This window comes from Danio rerio, chromosome 15 (assembly GCF_049306965.1).
Source record: "Danio rerio strain Tuebingen ecotype United States chromosome 15, GRCz12tu, whole genome shotgun sequence".
NCBI lineage: Eukaryota > Metazoa > Chordata > Actinopteri > Cypriniformes > Danionidae > Danio > Danio rerio.
Window position 1 is genome coordinate 23,158,076 of NC_133190.1, and position 23,087 is coordinate 23,181,162.

The 23,087-nt window shown below is 35.7% G+C and overlaps 1 protein-coding gene across 3 annotated transcripts in view; it reads right to left on the reverse strand.

Moving 5' to 3' along the window:
• Nucleotides 1–188: 188 nt before the first annotated feature.
• tpst1 (tyrosylprotein sulfotransferase 1) overlaps nt 189–23,087 on the reverse strand; it is an 81,756-nt gene continuing 58,857 nt past the window's right edge. Inside the window, exons 4-6 of one of the 3 annotated variants that reach the window (XM_005157502.6) lie at nt 5,730–5,780; nt 3,496–3,561; nt 189–881 (exon numbers count right to left, since the gene is read on the reverse strand). In XM_005157502.6, the coding sequence (XP_005157559.1) occupies nt 3,526–3,561; nt 5,730–5,780 (87 nt within the window). In that variant the 3' untranslated portion in view covers nt 189–881; nt 3,496–3,525. 3 annotated transcript variants of the gene reach the window in all.

The following is a 23,087-nucleotide window of genomic DNA, read 5'->3' on the forward strand; positions in this document are numbered from 1 at the left end:
CACACAGGCTAACCTGTTTTTTTTTCCAATTAAAAATAGTATATGTGCTGTGCCCATGATACTATTTTTGCAATTTAAAAAACTGCAGCCTTGGTAAGTAAAAAAGCAGAAAATAAGCGCAGTGTATCAGAATGACCACTAGATGGAGCCGAACACACATCACACACAAAAACGCCACACACCACATGTAAAGATGTCCTGCTGTCAATGTAAGAGTCTGATGTTGACTGCCAACAGCGCTCAGGGGTTTATTTCATCCAAAGAAATAAAAGAGTACATATGATGATTTACACTTAAGTACAAAAATAACAATTGTAAAAACGACAACAAACATCAGCGATGTGCGCTACTCCGTCAATGAGCCTCCAGCGTTCATTCCCTCTCCAAACACACAGATCACTCCATTTGTTTGTAATCCCGCACATCATTCAGTACCCGAGGAATTGCACATTACAAAGGCATAAAAAATTAAAACCCACATTAAAACGGCATCATCTAAAAGCTAAACGCTCCTCCATAAATAGTTCCTTGTTGCTCATTTAATCCACTGTATTTTCTTATAACAGAATCACAGGTTTATGTAAAGCCAGAAAAAAAACTATTACTGAATGTGAAAAAGAATACAGTGTGGGGAAAGCAAAGAAGAAAACACTCAATTCAGAACAGCAATGACATTCTTAGGCCACAATTGATACAGTACAACATCAAAGGCCAAAACTGTCCTCAAAAAGCGTCCGGGTCCAGCGGCCTGACTGTGTGTGTGTGTTTGTTTGTGTGTGTGTATGTGTTTGTGTATGTGTGTGTTTCCATGCATGGAGGTCCCAGCATAGCGGGGTGACTAGAGTCCATCATGGTCCCACAGTGTCTGCTTCTCCTCAGCCCTGAAACACAGCAGAGCAGCCGCAGATCAGTCAAAAAGCACAGAGGGTCAGCATCAGGCTTTCACTTACTATAAGAACACTCACTAATCATTCTTAGGAAATTTCTGTTTGTCTCTATTACTTACATAACTGATAATATTTACATAATACTGTCACAGTCCTTAATAGATTTGACTATTTAATAGATTTGATTATATATACACACAGTTGAAGGCTAAGTTATTAGTCGTTGTGTGAATTTTGTGACTATTTTCCAAGTGACATTTAACAAGACAAGAACATTTTCATAGTATTACTATAATATTTATTCTTCTGGGTAAAGTCCTATTTATTTTAGCTTGGCTGTTTTTACATTTAAAAAACAAACAAAAAAAATGAAGGTCAATATTATTAGCCACTGTTGGAAAAATGAGAGCCCAGTCCAGGAGACTCGTTTCAAGCAGAATTTTTTAATTTAGACGTGTTGGTTGTTCTGCAGTGAAACAGCGTTTTCAAGAAGTCTTACAGGTATAAAAGTCCTAAATAAGTCTGATTTGAGACAGAGCTGTCCAGTCTATATGATATATTGTGTTTTTAGGAGGGCAGTGTCTAGAGAGTAGGCATGACTTTCACACCTTAGCTAGAGTTTTAAACAAAAAGTAAAAATAAAGGATAAAACTTTGTATTCACACACACACACACACACACACACACACACACACACACACACACACACACACACACACACACACACACACACACACACACACACACACACACACACACACACACACACACACAACAGTTCTGTCTGGTTCTCAAATCTGATTGGCTGATAGCAGTGCGATACTCTGCAATAACAGCACTCTTGCAGCCTCTTCACTCTTGTGTATTACTCCGCCCATGTAAACTCACTACGTCACCTAGAATTATAAGGTTCTATCTGACATTTTTGTCAAAATTGAGTTAGTGACATATTCTTAATAAATGACAACTTATTTACATTATGGGTTTTTTTTATAAGTTGTTTACATTTTAAGTATTTTTTTTTTTTGCACATACTGTTTGCTATGTAGGGAATGCAAAAACATTGAAGCAGAATATCTCAAAATCATTCTAAACGCAGATAGAACCTTATAATTCCAAAGTGACGAAATATTGCAGCTGTTGGACAACAGAATGTGCTTTTGAGGCTTTTTTAGGCACAAATGTTGTTGTAAGATTGCAACTATGCAGTTTATTTATAAGGATAGTGCCTATTTTAAATATTTATAATTTCGGATATCAGTGACCATAGCGACCACGACAGTGGTCATACTGAGCAGAGCAAAGATGATTGTGCAAAAAGCTGGCAACAGAGACCACATAATAATCCTTCAGGGAGAAAAACTCCAGTTTTTTGTAGTGCTGCATTTATGCCACAGTAATCTGCCAGTGTTTGCTTTCCCTTGTTAATTATTGTGACCTCCTAAAAGAGAAATACTGGGATATCTCTGTATAGACTGGTGGCATTACATCATGTTCAGCCTAATAATCTTAAAATGTGAGCAAACATCACCTGTTTTGTCATCACTTTGGATATTATTCTAGAGAATCTTTCAAATACTAGCTCTAAAGTGACGTTAGTGTATGAGTGATGGCGCTGTTTTGACTGCCAGCTGCAGATTTGAATGAATGGTGGAAGAAAGTAGTTCCTGATACAAAAAGGTTTGATTTTCTTTTTCATATACATGTTTATGCCATCGGACTCTTGTATAAACACAAAATCCCACTCGTAGCAGAGTGATATAGCTGTATATCGTCACTGGTGGTACTGTGGCCTCGTGCAAACACACGCCCTCTTACCAGTGCCGATATACAGGCATATCGCACAGCTACTCATATTTAGTATATCACTGTTTATTTGAAACTAGATTATTTAAATTTATATTCCCATACCATCTTAAAAAAAAGTTCTATTGGCTATAGAACAAAACACTGTTTTCCAATGACTAATTACCTTAACTTGCCTAGTTAACCTAATTAACATAGTTAATTTACTTTAAATTGCACTTTAAGCTCAATACTAGTATTTCGCAAAATAACTATTATTACAATATTGTCATCATGGCAAAGACAAAAGAAATGAGTTATTAGAAGTTACTTATTAAGACTATTTTATTTTGAACTGCGCTCATTAAACAGCTCTTGGGAAATATTTTAAATGCATTAAAATTTCATAGAAGGGCTAATATATATTTAGCACCATGTAATATAATATTTTTTATATCATATATGTTAATGTATATATAAATTACTAATTTAAAAAATATGTAAAATGCTTAAATATGATCAGGAGCATTGTTGCTAATTGCTGTTAAAGTTATCATTGTACATATGGGTGTGTTTAATTGCTTGTCATAACAATGATAACGTATAATACATATGTATACACAGTATTATTGATAAAACCATAATAATAATAATATCTAATATTATCACCACATTATAATAATATTGCTGAAAGCAATTTTTCATGCTTTTCTTAGAACATCCCATGTTCTATCAATTGCAGTATGCAAGTTAATTCAAATCACTTTATCTGTGGTAGAAAAAAGGGAAGCAAAGTCTTCTAGCAAATATGATAAAAACTCACTTCTACTGATAAAGCCCTCGTCCTCTTCTCTTAACTTGGGTTTGGCTTTTCTGGAGACTTCTGAAGCTGTGATAAAAGAAACATCTGTTACACATGTGTCCAGCACACAATGCTGTATAAAGTGCAAATAAACCCTTTTCAGTGGCTGTCAAGCATTCATTGTTAGTTCACAAAATACTTTCCAATTCCCGTTTACACTCTAAAAATGTGAAAATATGAATAAACCAAGTTTTCCCAGTGTCAGCGAAGCCACAGAAGGACAATTCTGGATTCCTTAAAGAACCGCTCAGTCAACGGTTTGACAAAGAACCAAACAATTTCATAATCTAAAGAACCATTTTCCACAATAAAAGCATTCTGTGGATTTAAAATGTTGTTCAGATTTTAAAGGTTTTTCATAGAAACATTGATACTAGGACATGAAACTAGGACTGCACAATATATTGTTTCAGCATTGGTATCCCAATGTGTGCATTCACAACATTTCCATCCCAGGATCTGTAATGTTGAGTTGGGATTATAGTTGTTCAGTGATAAAGACTCTACAGTGTTATTTTACATTACATGTGATTGTTCAATTTAGGCATGGGTCGATATCTGTTTTTAAAGTATACCATGGTTTGGAAAAGTCAAGGTTTTAAACCCACCAACATTTTCTGATTTTGTTTTCTGTCATTTTCTTACCGTTCAAATGTGTACAACCTTTTATTTACTTTGTTGTTGTTGTTGTTATTTTTAGGACAACAGTGTCTCTAGCAGAAAAGATATCCAAAGTTGTCATTTAAATTATAAAAAAAAATAATAATTGTGTTTTTGAAACTAATGAAGAGAGCAGAAGTCAATGATTCATTTGAATTATTTAGCCTGACATGTTTACTGCTCCAAAATGTTTTAAATGTTTCTCAAAGTAAAATATATTGTGTTTAAAGGGAAAAAAGTTTTTTTATTTTTACCCAGACAATTAAAAAGAATATATTTTAGAGCAGTAATAACAATTAGGCAAACGCGTGAAACCATGATATTTTTATCTAAGGTTATCATACCGTCAGAATCTTATACCAGCCCATGCCTAGTTCAGTTGCTGTACCTGAATATTTGACTACTGCTTGATTCTTCGGAAAACTGCTCCATCTTGTTTATTTATGCTTGCGAATTTGTTTGATTCACTACTACACCAGATTAGACATCAGTCTAATTAGTTCAGTCAATCTAAATTGATGTTTTCATTTCAAATAGAGCTTTTCAAATAATCTGCAGAAATAGTACTAATATCGCTATATATATATATTGAAGTAAAATACAACATTGTTATGTCTGATTTTTTTCATTATCATGCAGCCCTAAATAATACCAATGAAGTCTTGTTTGTGTTTATTTAACCTCTATTTCTCTTAAGAGCTTCTTCAGTCTGTTGGCTACAAAAAAAGATATCCTGAACAATGTTAGTAAGCAGTGACTGAAGCAGTAAGTACAAAGCATAGCATAATGGAGGAAATACTATGGGAGTCAATTGCAATCAATGGTTGCCAACATTCGTCAAGATATCTTCTTTTGTGTTCAACAGAAGAATGGGAAAAAAACACCAGTTTGGAGATCAAGGTAATTTAATTCCTTTATGAAAAATCCCTTAAAATGTCTCAGCAACACCATTTAATTAATTTTAGATGACCAAAAAATGATCCTCTTACCTTAGTAAACTCTTTTAGAACTAAATGAAATGACTAAAATAGTGACAGTAAAATATTTTCACAGTATAAAGGTTATTATTATTGTGTTTCCAACCACTTTCAACATGAAATCCGGTGTGTTCCGCCTTATTTATGTTTATTTCAGATTATTTTGAGCTTTAAAAAGAAAAAAGAAAAAAAAAAGAATCATTAAAAGCATCTACATGATCTTTCCAGAAGGGGGCGCTACACACCTTCTAACCAGCAGAACACACTGCGACTATTGCGAGTGGAAAATGAGGCCACAGATCTACATATACAGTGATTAGATCGGGAATTGAAAACATGAGATCAGAGGAGAAAACCGCAGGACACCTGATCAATTAACCAGTGTTACGATCAGAAATGACGTGAACAGCAATAAAATCAGAGTGAGAGCAAGCAGATGGAGATCTCAAATTGCTACCATTTTATTTTGGCTATAGATGAGACGAAAAAAGGAAGAACAAAATAAAGACAAAGCCATTAATGAAGAGCTTATAGGGACAGGCAGAATATCTACCATACCTGTGTCTGTTCTTTAAGAAAATCAGGTAGCTGAAATTCACCCCTAAAGACCTGGAAAAACAGAGAGCTCATTTTAGAGGCTACAGTATATAAACACCATCTTTCACAGTTCAGTCCTCAAATTCGACACTTTTTTTGTGTATCCGCTTGCTTGTTGGAAAAACATCCCTCTCATCGGCATCAATACAAACAGGTTTTATATGCCTCCAGAAGGCCGTAATGGGCAAATGAAAAGTCTGCTGTTGAACGGATAACAGAGTCCTCTTATGTGAGCCACTGGAGGAGGATATTGTGTGTCAATTCCCAGGGTGTCTAACTACACAAACTTCACAAGCTCTATACTGGGATGAAAGAAAGAGTGAATGAAAAAAGCCAGTCAGAACGAAAGCTGGAATCAGAAGCACCACAGTCTTCAATTAAGACACATCCAGCTGATCTCATTTCCTGCCTCTCTGAGTTTAGCAAATGAGGAGTGAATATCTGTGTGTGCCACAGGAAAGAAGCGCTGACCTGAGCGCAAATGCCAGACAACTTGGCCATGGAGCGATTGTTCAAAAGACTTTTCCGCTGTGGAAGGTCTAGACTGTCAGAAATCTGAAGCTTGCGCTCTTCACTTCAGTGCTGTCGGTCACAGGAGCTCTATTTCCTAGAAACATTTCACTTGTGATGGAGCCAAAAACTACATTCAGGAGAGGCAGAGCTCTTAAAAGATGATCAGTGCTGAACTGCCTTTCCTCACACATAAAATCAGATCAATCGAATTGTAATTACAGATGGACAGAATTTAATCCTACAGTATGTGAAATTTCTGGCATAAAACTCTACTGAGAGGTCACCTAATCTGCTCCTGCGTCATTAACTACATGGCGCAGGAGATTGGTTGCTGTCACCTCGGCAGCCAATGAGCTTGCTCCTCATCAGCTTACAAGCTCTGTGTCATTCTACAGCGTTTAAGCTGCGGCATACTATTGAAGACCCTCCTTCACCCCAGCTCCACCTGTGTTAAGATCTGCTAATATAGGGGTTATTTCTATATTATTTATATATATAATGTTTGCAGTAGCAGTGTGTTATATTCTCAGATAAGATGTCTTTGTATAAACTAGCAGAAGAAGGTATTGATACTTGCTCTGCCATAATAATCAAAGCAGAAGAAGCGTAACAGATCTATACCACCAAGACCAAGACCATCAACATTTCCATTAACATATTCATACTAAATGCCGAGTGTTCATGAAAAAAAGACAGAAAAGAGTCTGATTCATATGAATGTGACTCTAACAAATCATTCTTGTGAAACAGTATAGTCTGGTTCATGACTTATAAATGAAGCAAAAGCAGTTTTTCATAATTTTGTGATTCATGTTTTAATATTTCCATTCATTTGTTCTTTTAAATTGCATTATGGGGCCTTGATCTTTCTTCCAGCAACTTTAAACCTTGAAAAGTTTGAAAAAGTGAATTTTATTAACATTTTTAATAGTTTAAAGTGATATATTGTGTGGTTTGGAGCTGTAAATTACAGTACAAAAACTTTGCCAGTACAATTTTTTTTACAGATTTATTTATATTACTACTTATATATTATATCATTTCAAACAACTAAAATGTCAATAAAATTCAGTGTCATAACTCTACAAAAGTGTAGAGTTGATTTTCAACATCTAAGGCTAAGTTATACTTCTGCGTCGAGTGATTGCCGTGACCCATGGCACCTGCCTTGCGTGAACCATTGCATTTATACATCTGAATGCTGTTTGTGTTGCTTTGCAACAACATTTCCGACACGCAAGCTGGCAGTAGGTTATTTTATGTTCCTCTGTGTTGAGTTTCTTCATGGGTGTTTTGTTTTTTTCTGAACCCTACCTTATTGTACAATTAGGTAAAACTCCCTCATTCAGAGGTGGGAACCGACAGACGAGCAACAACTTTAATCATAGGGTAAACACAAAACACAAAAGTTTCCATCTGAAGCTCCTTCATGGGACTCGACACTTGTAAACACTCGCTCCATTGGGCTCGTGGCTCTCAGCACCGCTCACACTTGTCACCAATACCAAGCCAACCAATCACAGAGCTTTTTTAGAGGTGAGCATCAGCATTGGCATCAGCCATGGCGAGTGCTATGCAACCGTGCAAACCGTGCCGCACCATATGTGTGTAATTAACGCAGAAGTATAAATCAGCTTAAGCAGACAGAGCAGAGATAAAACTCCCATAATGCAATTCACAACCGTAAATATATATGGAAACTGTTAATTAACTTTTTCTTTACATGATCAGTGTAGTCCAATAATAAATTAGGCTAATCAAAAAAAAAAAAATACATACCACATAATCACAGTAGAATTAATAATAAATAATCTAATGTTTAGTGAATCAGTTATTCTTAAGGAATCAAATAACAAAGCACAACCTTCTGTATGTAGTCTTATTAATGAAAAATGTTTTGTATTATACTGTACGACTGTAGTCTGATTAACATTAACTTATTTTAAAGTAATAAAAAACAAACAGCAAAGTGTAATCTGATTCACGAACAAATAAATCTTATGAAGCAGTTGCTTTTGATGAACCAAAAACGAACTGCATAATCAGTGTGACAAATGACTCTCACAAATAAGCTATTTTAGTGATTCAAAAACAGACATTGTAGTCTGATTCACAAATAGATGACTCTTAGGAACCAGTTACTTTTAGTGAATCAGGAAAAAAACTACACTATCAGTCTAATCTATTTAATACATAAAGGAATCTTAAGAGCCTGTTATTTTACGTGAATATTAAATACCACATGATCCCTGTAATCTGAATCCCAAATACTTGACTTTAAAATAAATCTTAACAGACAACTGCAACCAGCAACTTCAACTCAACTGCTTTATGTATGACTTGAGATTTTGTAATCAGTGTAGTCTTGCACATGCCATTTTGTGGGAGTGTTTGGATTTCTTGAGTAGAGGGACGGAGAGTGAATCTGACTCTCTCCTAAAATCACAGCCAGCTCAACCATGGGATATGGCCATTCCGCAGGACTCCAGACCCAATTAATGAGTGGAGTCTCCGGGCTGCTGGTTTAGGAGAGCTGCTCTCACTGGTGGGTCAAGAGGTGGGGGTTCAGCCGCTGGGTGGAGAAGGAAGTGAGTTCAGAAGGGGTTTGTTTGAGTAGCCTAGCCAAGCTTGCGGTTCTCAGTCTGAGTGGAATTCATTTGCAATAGGAAAGGCGTGCATGCTTCCCATTTCTCTGGGTCAAATTTCGAAACTATCCATCATTCATTCAAACCGTTACTCACACTACATTCTGTCAATGTTGAGATGGTGGTGGGGATTTGTATTTATATTGCAAATGGCTGAAGACAAACAATGGTTAAGAAAAGAAAGATCTGTCCCTTTTTTAATGTTTTAGCTGTGACTGGAATTTAATATGAGTAAGAAATGTATGAGCAGGACTTTTAAGAACACAAAAGGCCAAAAAAAGAACATCTTATCTTATTCTGTTCCCAAACACACCTTCATATCTCTACAAAAACAAGCATCTGATGCTGGTTCTCTATGTTGGATGTAACTGCAGTAACACGCAAAATGAGACAACCAAGACCTTACATGACATTTGTTTGGCTCGCTGTAGTAGTGAAGTGAATTTTTCATCGCTGATGTAACGGGACACACTTATTCTTCAAGCATGAGCAGTGGGTGAAGAGAATAATCGGAGAGGACCTGCGGGTAACTAAGGGCATGTGTGATTGAGACCTCCACAGATCGTCCGGTCTGGAGCTTCAGGGAGGCGGTAGTGGAAAAACTGACTGTGTGGCCCAGCAGGGAATTCACTCTCCTGGAATGTTTACATTCAGCCCTCCTGCAGCTCATATCTGCATTGGACCGCTTACTGAACAGTAGGTTTACCTTCTATAAATACACGAAGCAAAATATTCATCATCGACATGATGTAATAATTGGCAAATAGCCAACATAAAAAAGGGAGGGCTGTGCTATGTAGAAGATATAAAAAGAAAAACTCATGTTGTGATAAACAACTACATTTTTTAAGATTTGTTTGCCATAGATAAAAGGAGTAGATTTATTTGCAACAAAAATACCCTTCTAAAAGCTTATGATAGATATGTGAAAATGGATGTGGAAAACATGAGATTAGATGAATGATATGAAAATGATGTGAAGTCTTTGTGTAAAAATAGATTCTCAAAAGAAAACATTATATATCTTCACTGCTTTTTTTATTTAATCAATTCTTTCTTCCATTGAAGTATTCAAACCATTGAAAAAAATAAGGTCAGTGAGGTTTTATATTAAAACAAAAAGAAAAAAGAATACTTTGTACAAGGACACATAATTAAACTGTAACTCTAGATATATAAAATATTTCTATCAATATTGAACTTTCTATTTATTAATGACAAATATCATGCGGTACATTATTATTAAAAAGGAATGTTCTTGACTAGCAAGTCAGCACACTTAAATAATTTCTGAAGAATTGTGTGAGTAATGATGACGAAGATTAAGCTGTGTTTTCACAGGAATGTCAAAGACTATGTCTGGATCAGATTCAGAGTGAGTAGACCGAGTCATTCTGTGATGTCTTACAAGCAATGCTTCTACCTCTTCTAACCAGAGCTTCTGTTCACTTTCAGAAGATGCATAATGTGTCCTGCTACCATTGAACACAGAAAACATTGAAAGCCAGAAATGCTTGACAACAGTGGGTAAACATGGTGTCAGCAATGACCAAAACATGTTTGTCAATGGTGGGGAATCAATATAAGAAGGCAAAACAGCACAGAATCTGTTATCGTAATAAGTACAGCTTAGCATAGGGCTAGGTGATAAAAATCGGCATCAATAATTACTGACCAAATGCATTGTCAATATTGATAAAAAAAAAAAAGATTCGGAATGTAGTTTCGTATGAAGCGCTATAGTTTTATTAAAATGTGGCTGCTGAGTACGCGCTTTGGAAGCAGGTGCCAATAAACTTAGGGTGGAAGTTTGTCATTTCCACTGGAGGCGCATGACTTGCACAACGTGCATATGGGAGCGTGAACGTAAAGCCTATTGTAATTGTCAAGGAAACCACGCGCTAACGCTTGTCACTTCAGTTTAGTTCAGTTTTAGTCAGTTCTTGTGCATCCCAGCCACTATCACCCCATCTGAAAGAGTTTTTCAACTTTTTTCAAATAGTCATTCAACTTCACAATTTGTAATGCTGCAATATGTATTTGAATAATGATGACTAATTCCTTTACTTGAAAGCTCAGATTTCATTATCATATTTTTGTTGACATTTTGAGGTTTTACTGTATGATTTTTATTCACACCTTACAGATGATGATCTGCCTTAGTTGCGCACCCTTTGTAACAATTTATTTATGAAGTTTAAAGGTCTCTTTAACACTTATGTTTATTTTATTATGAAGAGATCAGATATTTTTGCTTAAATATATTTTTAAAAAAATCCTAATTAAACTATTTGCCATATCAATGTTGGTAAATCAAAATAAAGTGGTTAAATAAAAAAAAATCATAATATTCCTAAATGTATTATTAAAAAATATTCAATAAATATCGATATCAAATGATATAAAACATAATATCATAATTCTTTTTTTTTTTTTTGCAATATCGCCCAGCCCTAGCTTATATAAACTACCAAGCTTATAATAAACATCAAGCAAAAGCCCTTTGGGTGCATTTGAAATCGCCTACTGTACTGGAGTAGGTACTAGATCTGAATTAACTACACAACTGTTAGGAAAGTACAATCTATATTGTATGACTGTGAGTAGTAATGAAAATTGGATCCACTACATTCAGCATTTGTTATTATCATGTGACCTACCCACGTCAGTTGTGTTTCTTTACTCTCTTTCATGAATTATGGCATCATGTGATAGTGTAGCGTCCATCAGATTTGCACTTCAGAATCAGACAGAGTATGTCATCTGGGTACCTCCCACATTCTGTTTTTCGAATAGTATGAATTTGGATATACTTCTCAGATCACATACCGTTTTTAACCTACTATACATTATAAGCATATGATTTCAAATGCAGCCTCTGTGCTTGTTTAAATAAAATGCATCTTAATTTGAGGATTAACACAAACGGAGGTGGTCATAGCAGGTAATGGCGCTCCCCTCATGTAGGAACAAGCGTAAAGAGCTTATAGAAATCTAATGGCTAAGATTCAGCAGGGTGGTCTGGATAGTGGATAATCCTTTATTGAAACTGAAAGTGCTGTCAGCAATAAGCTGTAAATGAGATGTGGTCTTCAGATCCACACAGCACATCCACAATCTGCTGCTGAAGAAAGACGCAGCAGAGAACAGCCAAACTCTTCCAGATCAGAGAAAAAGCCTCACAGAAGGGGACACTCATAGACCAAGAGCTCTGATAATGCAGAATGACACTGCTGACTCAATGTGTTCAGACACATATCAGACGCAGAGGGTTTTACCCCACGACCATGAGCCAGAAAAGAGCCTTGGGCAGAAACAGAGACACATCAAAACTAGGGTCATTTAACACTTTTTACACAATAAATTCAACTCTGCCTAGAAAAGCTCAGCCGTACTTTATTTTAAGGTACAATTCACACTATTAACAAACCATTATCTAAGACTTTTAGTTCATCAAACTACTAATTTGCTGCTTATTAATATCATTAAGGTATAGTTGGGTTTAGGTATTGAGTAGGATTAGGGATGTAGAATAGGATCATGCAGAATGTGTACTTTACTACTACTACTAATTAACAGCCGATACATAATAACAGGCAGGATAATAAGCCTAGTATTAATAAATAAATAAATAAATAATCCCCTCCCCTCCTTACTCTAGGTCTTATTTTTCTCTGAGCACTTATAGTCCCTTTGTTTAAATAGCACTTCTTGTGTGTTGACTCTTCATGTTAAATGACCTAATGCTTCCTCATTAGTAAGTTGCTTTAGATAAAAGAATCTGCTAAATGACTAAATATAAATATAATTAAAAGAGAGAATTGGTACTTAAGGTATTAAGAGTTTTGGTAAAACTTTAGTTTAAGTACGGCCCTTGAACATGATAAAATTCCAAGTTCATGAATGATAAGGGTTATTATTATCTAAATCTATCGTTTAATTTATTGCATAAAAAGCTAAAATCAAATTAAACTAATGGCAAAATAAGACCAATAACTTAGAAACGTTGGAAATTAGAAACAATGACATAAACAAATTTAATTTAATGAATAAGGTATATTAATCAATACATTTTACTTTAAATAAAATGACTAAAGTTAGTATATTATATTTTGTCTACGTGTGTGTAATGTGTTTGTATATTATTATTATTATTTTGTTGTTATTATTATTATTATATAGGCCTTGCTCGGAAAACAATCATACAAACCAGGTGCTGCTTGGAAATCTTTATTCAGCATCATGTGCACAAGAGCCGCGAACTATGACCTTATTTTATTGACAAATGTCTAATAATACTTCTAATTTCCGTTTTTATTTAAATTATGCGGACACAATGAATGTAAGCCTGCTAACTGATCAAATGATAAAATATGTAAACTTAGATCATATATATATATATATATATATATATATATATATATATATATATAGAGAGAGAGAGAGAGAGAGAGAGAGAGAGAGAGAGAGAGAGAGAGAGAGAGAGAGAGAGAGAGAGAGAGAATTAAATAATAAAAAATAAAAGCCTGGGTGCTGGTCCACAGAGGACTACTATTTTGAGGGCGATGTCACAAGCTAAGATTTGGTTGACCAATCAGAGGAAAATGTGTGTTTCAGCACTGCCTACATGTGTATACTAAATTATAAAGTCGTTTATCCGTTTTCCTACCCCTAAACAAAAATCGAGCCAAAATCTATTTTTTTTCTTTTTTGTAAGCAAAAGAAAAAAAAAGAAAGAAAAAACGGCTGCTTTTTTCCTTTTTTAGTTTGAAAACGGATACATATATTTATATTTTAACATAATGCAAATAAAAGTTAAATTATAAATTATATCAATGCAAGCCAATTCACATCCCAAGCTCATTCTGGAAACGTATCTGGAGACCGCGATTTACGTGGCTGGAGGTACGTAAAGGCCGCGTTTGGTTTTTTTCGAGCGAACGCTGCGGGGCAGTGTGGCGCCGCTCCGCCCCTTCTCTTCGCTTGCCGGCCGACGGCTCGCCTCCGAGTGGAGGGCTTTCCCGACGCAATCAGTTTGTCCGCCTAGCTCACAGCGTTGCGTCGGTGGAGCGGAGGCCCCGGAGGAGGAGGAGCCGGAGCCATCCACGGTAGACGACGACCGGGATCGAGTCCGGGGAACAGCGGGTTCCGGAAATCAGGTAAGACGAAAAACGAAATCCGGAAAATAAGGGCGGGATCCGAAAACGCAGTCGAAATCGAAGACGAGGGCTTTTGCTTTTTTTTTTTTTTTTTTCGATCCGGCAGCTTTTTGGGCGAGAACGGCGCGGGCGCGAACGGCATGCGCTCCCGAGAGGCGCCTGCCCGAGACGCGAAAAAGCACGCACAGCGGCCACTCGCGGATCCGTGAAAACAAAAAAAACGCTCGAATACGAACCTCCCGGGACGTTAATCGCGGTCCGCAGAAACGTCCGCGGGGCTACGTTTCCACAATGAGCCCGGGTTGCCAATTCAAGAGGTTATTGGATAAAATATTAGTATACAAATAAAACTAAAAAATTTTTTTTTTCCATCTATGAAATTAGATTATCCATTAGAACATCAGGTAAGCAATATGACAGCATTTATGTTCAAGTTATGGCCTGTAAATAATGAATAGAAAACATAACTAAAAATTAAATGTTACAATCCTACCATTATGGCAGCAGGATTTGGGCATTGAAGAACAGAGATGTATAGTAACGAAGTAGAACTACTTCACTACTGTACTTAAGTACTAAAAGGCAGTATCTGTACTTTACTGGAGTATTATTTTTTTCTCCTACTTCCACTTTTACTTAAGTACATATTTTCCATGAGTTTAATACTTTTACTCCGATAGATTTTTTATGTGCTGCATCGTTACTCGTTACTAGGGGTGTCAAAATGATTGATATCAGTTCAGTAATAGGTCATAACCGGTTATTACGTGATGACGTCATTTATCTCCTATGCGCGATGTCGCAATACTATGGCGAAGGACGGAGGCGCGAGGGCGAGGCGGCACAGCACTCCAGCCGCTAGTTTACTGTAACCGTACGTTCACACCGAAAGCGGCGACAGCGTCAAAGTAGCCGGAAGTCATTCATTTTCAATGAGAGCCGGCGGCGATAGGCGGCGATAAGCGGCGAGGAGCAGCGCGGCGCGTCTTCGCCGGCGTGAGCGTCGAGGAGAGTTGAAATGAAGTCAACTTTATGGTAATGAGCTATGACGCGGTTCGGCGGCAAGCAATCAGAATGAAGACGTCCATCGCTTGATAGCAGTTCAGAGAACACAGACCTGTGAACTTTGGTTCCGACCACAGTTGTTCCCAAGGGTTTGATTATTGCGGTCGCCGGATTTCCAATTATTTACAATGTTTTCTAACAGAAACATACATTAAATAAGTTACTGGCGACTTACTGATGTTCATTAATGTTATATAAATTTATCTTAAAAAAGCGGGAATCTCACGCGATGTGACAATACAAAACAGTATAGCTGCTTTAGGATATTTCAGACATATGGACACATATTGGATAAATAGAGCAAAGCCACACCAGACGCAACTTGATCTTCCATTGTTGTATGAATTTGATAAGAAGTGCGCAACATTTTCACGCTAGAAACATGTTTTATGCAGGAATGTAACTGATATGCTGCAACGGCTCCTTTAAATACGAGATCAATGTAGCGAGTTTTGACGCTCTCGCCGCAGGAGCTGAAGGCAGAGAGCGTTGTCGCCAGGGCGGCCAGAGCGACCTTGGACGCTCTCGCCGCTTTCGGTGTGAACGTACGGTTAGGGAGAAATGTTGTAAAACTTCACCTCTGCCTATCTCTCGCTCTCTCACTTTGGACATTTGACCCGCTGGCCAGTTTGTAAGGTAACTTTTCCTCTCTTCTTAGCTGTTAAAGCTGTGGATCCAGACATGAGCGTGCCTCATGTGCAATTAAGTTTTCTCCACTGTGTCTATTACCCGTGATAATCGCGTATTTTTCCCGCCATGGGTGAACAGCGCTTATATTTCTGAAGCCCTTTCTGTTGAGGACAATAACCAATCATAGCCGTGTAAGACTCGCCTGTCAGCGCTCAAAAAGCAGGCAGGATAATATTGACATGAGTTTATTAGCTGTAAATGCTCGTGCTGTCTTCTGTGCATGAGTTTTGTTTGATACATCCAGAAAGAGTGTTTTCTTTGAGCAGGTCAAATTAAGGGCACAGTTCGTATATCTGACTGCTGTATTAAAAGGACAAAATTTTATTACAAAAACCCTTTAACTGTCACACCAAGACAAAAGCAATAGAATTTTTTTTTGATTGCATTTCTTAACTCCTAATGTCGCTAGTTAACACAATCAGTGCATTTTTATTCAACACATCACATTATTTCTAAAATATCAGCCTCTACCAAATGGTTGAGATGTTGGTTTATGGTAAAAGTACCAGAATTAATAAATATATTACAGAAAATATGAACTGTAAGACCAATTTCATTAAAAACATGATAAAAATAAATAACAATTATTACTAAATCATAGCCATAAGCCATTCATTTAACACAGTAATATACACATTTTCCTGTTTTTTTTTTTTTTTTACAATAAAATCAAAATCAAGTGAATTAGTGAAGCAGGATTTAGTTTGCTTGTTTAGTTTAGTTTCACGAGTGCTTCCAGAAGACAGAACTCCTGTTCATTGTGGTATTAGAGAGTACAGTATGTATGTGAGTGAACATGCTGAATTATCTCATCAGTGAAGAGATTTTCTGGTTAAAGGGCCTGACGATGTGAGCTCTTGTACCATAGAAACTATTTACAGAGAAAAACAGTATCATAACCCATGTTTCTTTTCGTTCTGCTTAATCAAGTACCCCAAAAAAGATATTTAAAATAAACAAAACAATTAGTGTATTTTGACTGCTTTCTTTAATAACTACATTACACAATACTTGTACTTTTACTTTCAGTACTTGAGTAGTAAATTTTGAAATAAACTACTTGCAATACTTAAGTACAAAAAATGTTGAATACTTTTGTACTTCCACTTAAGTATGGTGCTTAAAGAGCACTTCTACTTCTACTCAAGTCAATTTTTGATAAAGCACTTGTACTTTTACTTAAGTATGGGTCTCTAGTACTTTATACATCTCTGTTGAAGAATCACACACATCTCTTCAGAGAATCAAGTTCTTATATAAGTGTCATATATATGGATCAAACTTTTAATCCACCTGACCTACATTACTAGTAAACAAATTCCCAGATTATTCTTATGTATCACTACTCCAATCCTCCAATCCAGTTAAACAACCTTTTCCACACGATGCCACGAGCAGCGCTGCTGAGACCACCGTATTGATCCTAATATCAATTTTCCAACATGAATCATGACGAAGCTGCAAAGTCACTTAATAGGTATCGACTGTGGCTTTGGACGGGATTCAGAACGTAATAATTCACAAGAGGCCGATGACAGACAATTAAAGGGTAGAAAAGCAAAAGGCTGTCGCTTACTCCACGTTCTGCAATGTATGCAGTCTTTTTGAAGAGCAACAATACAGGCTAACAGGAGTCTAAAAACACTGAAACTAGCAGATGCCCTGATAAGACGATAGCACTGAAACCTGGCCAACTATATACATCCGTCCTCGTGTTACAGATGTTCTACATAGTTAGGTGGATCATGTTAAATCTGAATACAAAGCAGATTAAAGCAAGATAAGCAGCAGATACACACACAATAAAGCCTTTTTCTGTAAAAGAATTTGATTCATGGTCTTTAATTAATGTTTATTGCATTTAAAGGAACACTTTTCCTTTTAAAGGAACTTTTTTCACCACTTCCATTTGAAAATATGCTCCTTTTTAATTTATTCAGCTGATCTCCATGTCTAGCAAGAGCCCTTTTAGCTTAGCATAAATAATGGAATTGGATGAGACCATTAGCATCTTGCTCATATCAGCCTAGAAAATAGAAACTTTTATTTTTTGTCAGTCTTAGTAGACGATAGAACTACAGAATAGTCAAGATTTAAATAGTAAAATTATCAAAAAATGTTTTTTTTTTTTTTTACATTTTTGGGCGAAATGCCAATGGTGTAATCTGATTCAATTACGTATGCTGAGCTAAACTTAAAGTGCTTCCATCCGACACGAAGATGGGCTGATTAAATTGAAAAATAGTCAAAGTCAACTGGTTACATGCAGATGGCTTGTAAAATGAGGCTATTTCAAAAAAAGTAGAGTGTTCCCTTAAGTCCATTATATAACGGCTGTTTTCACTCTTGTGAATGACACGATCGCACAGGTCAGGATTACTGTGACCTGGTATAAAAATGTCAGTCAGAGCAAAATTCATGGCTTTAGCAAACACGGTATGAGTGACCAGATACTCAAAAGCGTTCCTTGTATGTTTCAAGCATTGAATTACTCTAATCTGCTTATTTTCTCTAAACGATCATTAAGTAGACATGTGATAGTGCAACTTTCATTATGCCAAATTAGTGTGGAGTGCTCCGATCTATATTACCACCCTGTTAAACCATGACGAATTTAAGACACAAATACCGGGTGTGATTGCTCTCAGGCTGTAAAAGTTCTGTAGTTTTAACAAAACTTTGTTGATTTTTTTATGAAGAAGTAAGGGTTCTTAAGGAGAAATGAAAATTTAATGACCATACAAACGTGTTCATACAAACATGTTAGAAAAAAAGATGTTTTGAAAAATGTGTTTTTGTCTGAAAAACGAAAGTCAATATGGTTGACTGTTACTGTGATGATAAAACCTAATAAGGCTCATTGAAAAATTATGCCTCTACTATGCATGGGCCAGTATAGGTTTCTGACGATATGATAACCTTGGATAAAAATATCACGGTTTCACGGTATTGTGATTACTGCACTAAAATATATCCTTTTTAAATGTCTGGGTAAAAAACAGACATTAAATTAAAGACAATATATTTTATTTTAAGAAACATTTAAAACATTTTGGACCAGTAGCTTTTGATGTAGAGGTTGCTTTTCTGCTGAATATACTGTAGCCCTAAAACAATCAAATGAATAGTTGTGAAAAACAAAGTAAAAACAACAACTTACACATACGATAGGATACTTTGACTTTTCCAAACCGCGATATACCTTGAAACCAGGTATTTTCTCATGCCTAGCCTCTAACATTAGGATTGTTCTGATTCTAATACTAGTGTCGGAAAAGCCACTAATAAAACTAAAAATTCCGGCATCGGTAAGTACCCATAACCCATAAACCATCAGTTTCCATTTTTATAAACAAGACATACTCTACAGCTACACTTTAAGAAATGCTGGGTAGCACACAATTCGTTCATGTTGTCCCAACAAAAATCTATTAAGTTAACTTAATTAAATTGAAGTGGGTTGAACATAAAACTATTACGTTGTACAAATATATGAGAATTGTGTTGATTCAATTAACTTTAAATAAGCAGTTTGAACAAGCAGCAAATGTCTTTTTTTAATCTGAGTTTAGAATTGTTGTAATAAGGCAACACAGAGGCTCAGTGGTTAAAACTTTCTCCTCGCAGCAAGAAGCTGGTTCGAGTCCCGGCTGGGCCATTTGGCATTTCTGTGGAGTTTGCATGTTCTCCCTGTGTTAACATGGGTTTCCTCTGGGTGCGTTTCCCCCACAGTCCAAAGACATGCGGTACAGGTGAACTGGGTAGGCTAAATTTTCCATAGATTATGAGTGTGAATGAGTGTGTATGGATGTTTCCCAGTACTGGGTTACAGCTGAAAGGTATGCGCTGTGTAAAACACATGCCGGATAAGTTGCCGGTTCATTCCACTGTGGTGACCCATGATGAATAAAGCAACTAAGCTGAAGGAAAATGAATTAATTATTTTATTATCCCTTCATTTATTTATTGAATTGTTTTACACAGTTACACAGTAAATCTAAAATACTAAATTACAGAACTAAACGTTTACAGTATTAGATTTGTGACTGCATTTAAGTTTTTATTTCTGTCAAAAACTGAAAGTAATATAACTATTTTCTTAAAATACACCTCAAATAATAAAAGACTCTATCTCACTGTATGTATTTGTTCATGATTAATTAAGAGATTATTCTGAAGCACACCATAAAATAAAACAATTCTATCAATTCATGAAGGTTTAGTTGTACTGTATGTGATATATTGTGGTACAGCACTCTGTATCGGTCGATGCCTTGATCCCAGGTAATGGAACTGATATTAGGAAAAGAGAAATGTTATTGGTACATGACTGCACCAACAGATACAATTCACTGCAGTTGTGAACTGAAATGGCCATTTGAGTCAGTAAAATTCCAGTCATGAGGCAGGTTATCACTTAATAAAGACTCACTTGCACACAGTTGCTTGTTATCACCCCGAAACAACACCGTAACACGTTAAGGGAGAGCATCTGCAAAAGGCATCCGACCTGGCCAGACCTCAGCCGTGTCCCTGTGTGTTGAGTTCATCAGGCCTCTTCTGCAGACCATGACTGTGCAGCATAGCAGCTTTTTCTCCGATGAGCTTCAGTCTTGCAGTTCAGCCCTGTTACCAAGGAAACCTTGCTGTTGAAAGGCTTGCGACTTCAAAGCCGTTTCTACAGCTACCCAGATACTGTACAGAAACAGCAGGAAAACGTGCATTCAGAGCGTATAATAAAACCCACAGTGGCCTGCTTACAGCAAGGACATCATGTGAAGGAGAGTCAGTGTCTCTACAGCTGAATTAATCAAAAACACTGACGCTCACAGTGAAAAAAAGAAGCATTCAGGTCATGTAAAACATAAACCCTTACTCTTCCCACTCTTTTCTCATTTTAAAGCACTTCAGGTTGATGCTTTATACATAAATGTTTGCTCTGCCTTTGGCAGGTCTTATAATTTAGAAAATAAAACCTCAAAGAAACTACAGCATTCAGCTTTTATATATTGGCTTTATTTTTGTTAAATAAATAATGACACAGTGTTTATCTGAGGTTTAATCTTCCATATTTTAAGAGCTGCCGAGCACTATATCGTTTTTCATCATGTCTTGATCAGTGTTGGATAAGTTACATCAAAAAAGTAATTAATTGCTAATTACATTCATTCATTCATTTTCCTTCGGCTTAGTTCCTGATTTATTAGAGGTTGCCACAGCGGAATGAACCACCAACTAATTGCATCAGTAAGTTGTATTTGGATTATTTTTTTAATTACTATGACTGAAAAGTTATTCAACAACTAATACGTAATTACATTATTTTACTGGACACTATTTTAAATGCATAGACAATAGAAATTTAATTCTTAAATCTTAAATCATCCCTTTGAGCACGTTCTTAAACAGCGCTGATTTGCCATTGTGTTTTTTTGGTCAACAGAAATGACTGTTATTGGCCGTAAAGGTCATCAGTTCACTGAACTCACCGCTGTTTACAGAGTGTAACCACAGATACAGGGACACTAGAGTGGAGAGTGTCAGATTATAGACAAACCAGCTGATCGACATGACTTTGAAATGCTCAAGTGTCCCTGTATCTATGGTTAACACTCAGTAAACAGCGGTGACTTTATAAATACAGTGCGTCACAACATGCTTTAAAAACAGTGAGTTGAGTAATAAAATAACAACAGTGTATTGTATGAAATATTGTCTATAACTTGAAATATGTTATAATGTTATAATATGTTATAATAATAATAATAATAATAATAATAATATATACATACATTCTTTAGCTAAAAAATAGATGCATTCTCCAAGATATTTTTGTTTCTCTGCTTCTCTGAATTGTTTATTCCAGGACTGTTGAATGCATTTTACATATTTAAGGTAAGTGCATATGCATAACTAATTAAATTACTTAAAAATTACAAGTAATCCTTTACTTAACTTTTGGGGAAAAAAAGTAACCTAGTTACAGTAACTATTCTGTAGTCGTGATTTAGTAATCCATTGAGTTTTCAAACTTTTTCACATGATTCTAAAGCAAAAAATGAATTTCTTGAAAATGATAAAGTATTATAGTATATGGTGAAAGTTTAAGGCTGTTGTGTATGACTGCTGATGTCTGACAGGCGACAGTTTTTTGTGCACTTCTTACTTTCGCTCAACAAGATTTGAAGCAGATCCTCGTGTGCTGGAATGCATGACTAACAAGAACCGAATACACCAATATGAACCACAATACTGCCACACTTGGATGCTCCTGTAGGCATAAGCCATCACATCTCATCACTTCAGTAATGTATCCACTACATCACCAACTGGATGAAGCTGCACCAATGAATTTTGGGTGAGAGATCCAATGTGAAAGCACATTTCATCTTTCATACCGTAAAAAAAAAAAAAAAAAAGTAATCATTTGTAATGCAAATGGCCCAATAAGATGATGCTGTTTTCTTGTCTGGATCTGTTTAAATAATTCAAATAAACATTCAAGATTCACTATAGAATCAGAGACTTTTTCAGCATGTACTGAATGTTTGCACACCTATAGTTTAAACCCTAAAAAATGTAAATAATCTATTCAAATCAGCTCATGAAGTTTGTAAAACATTAACTATGACTTAAACACTATTGTTCAAAAGTTTTTCCCTTCCTTTTGAAAGAAAGTAATACTTTTATTTAGTAATGACAATGACTTTTATATTGTTACAATAATTTTCACAAAATCATGCATCAAGATTGCAATATTAAAACAATAATAATAATAATAATAATAATAATAATAATAATAATAATAAATCTTTCTTGAACACAACATCAGAATATGATAAGGATCATGTGACTGAAATTTAAGCAAAATTTTTATTCATTTATTTTCTTTTCTGCTTAGTCCCTTTACTAATCTGGGGTTGGCACACAATTAAACACCCAAGTAAAATTTTAAAACATTAAAATAGAAAAAAATAACTAATTTAATATTGCTGTTTTTACTGTATGATGTGAGGTACAGTCATGGTGAGATATAGCCATTATTACTATTATTATTTTGTAAAAAAAAATTTGAACAGTAGTGCACAGTGCATCCAAAAGGTATTCATAGCTATCACTTTTTCCAAATTTTTTTTACAGCCCTTTTTCAAAATGGATTAAATTCATTTATTTCCTCAAAATTCTACACACAATACCCCATAATGGCAATGTAAAAAAAATGTTGCAAATTTATTAAAAATAAAAAT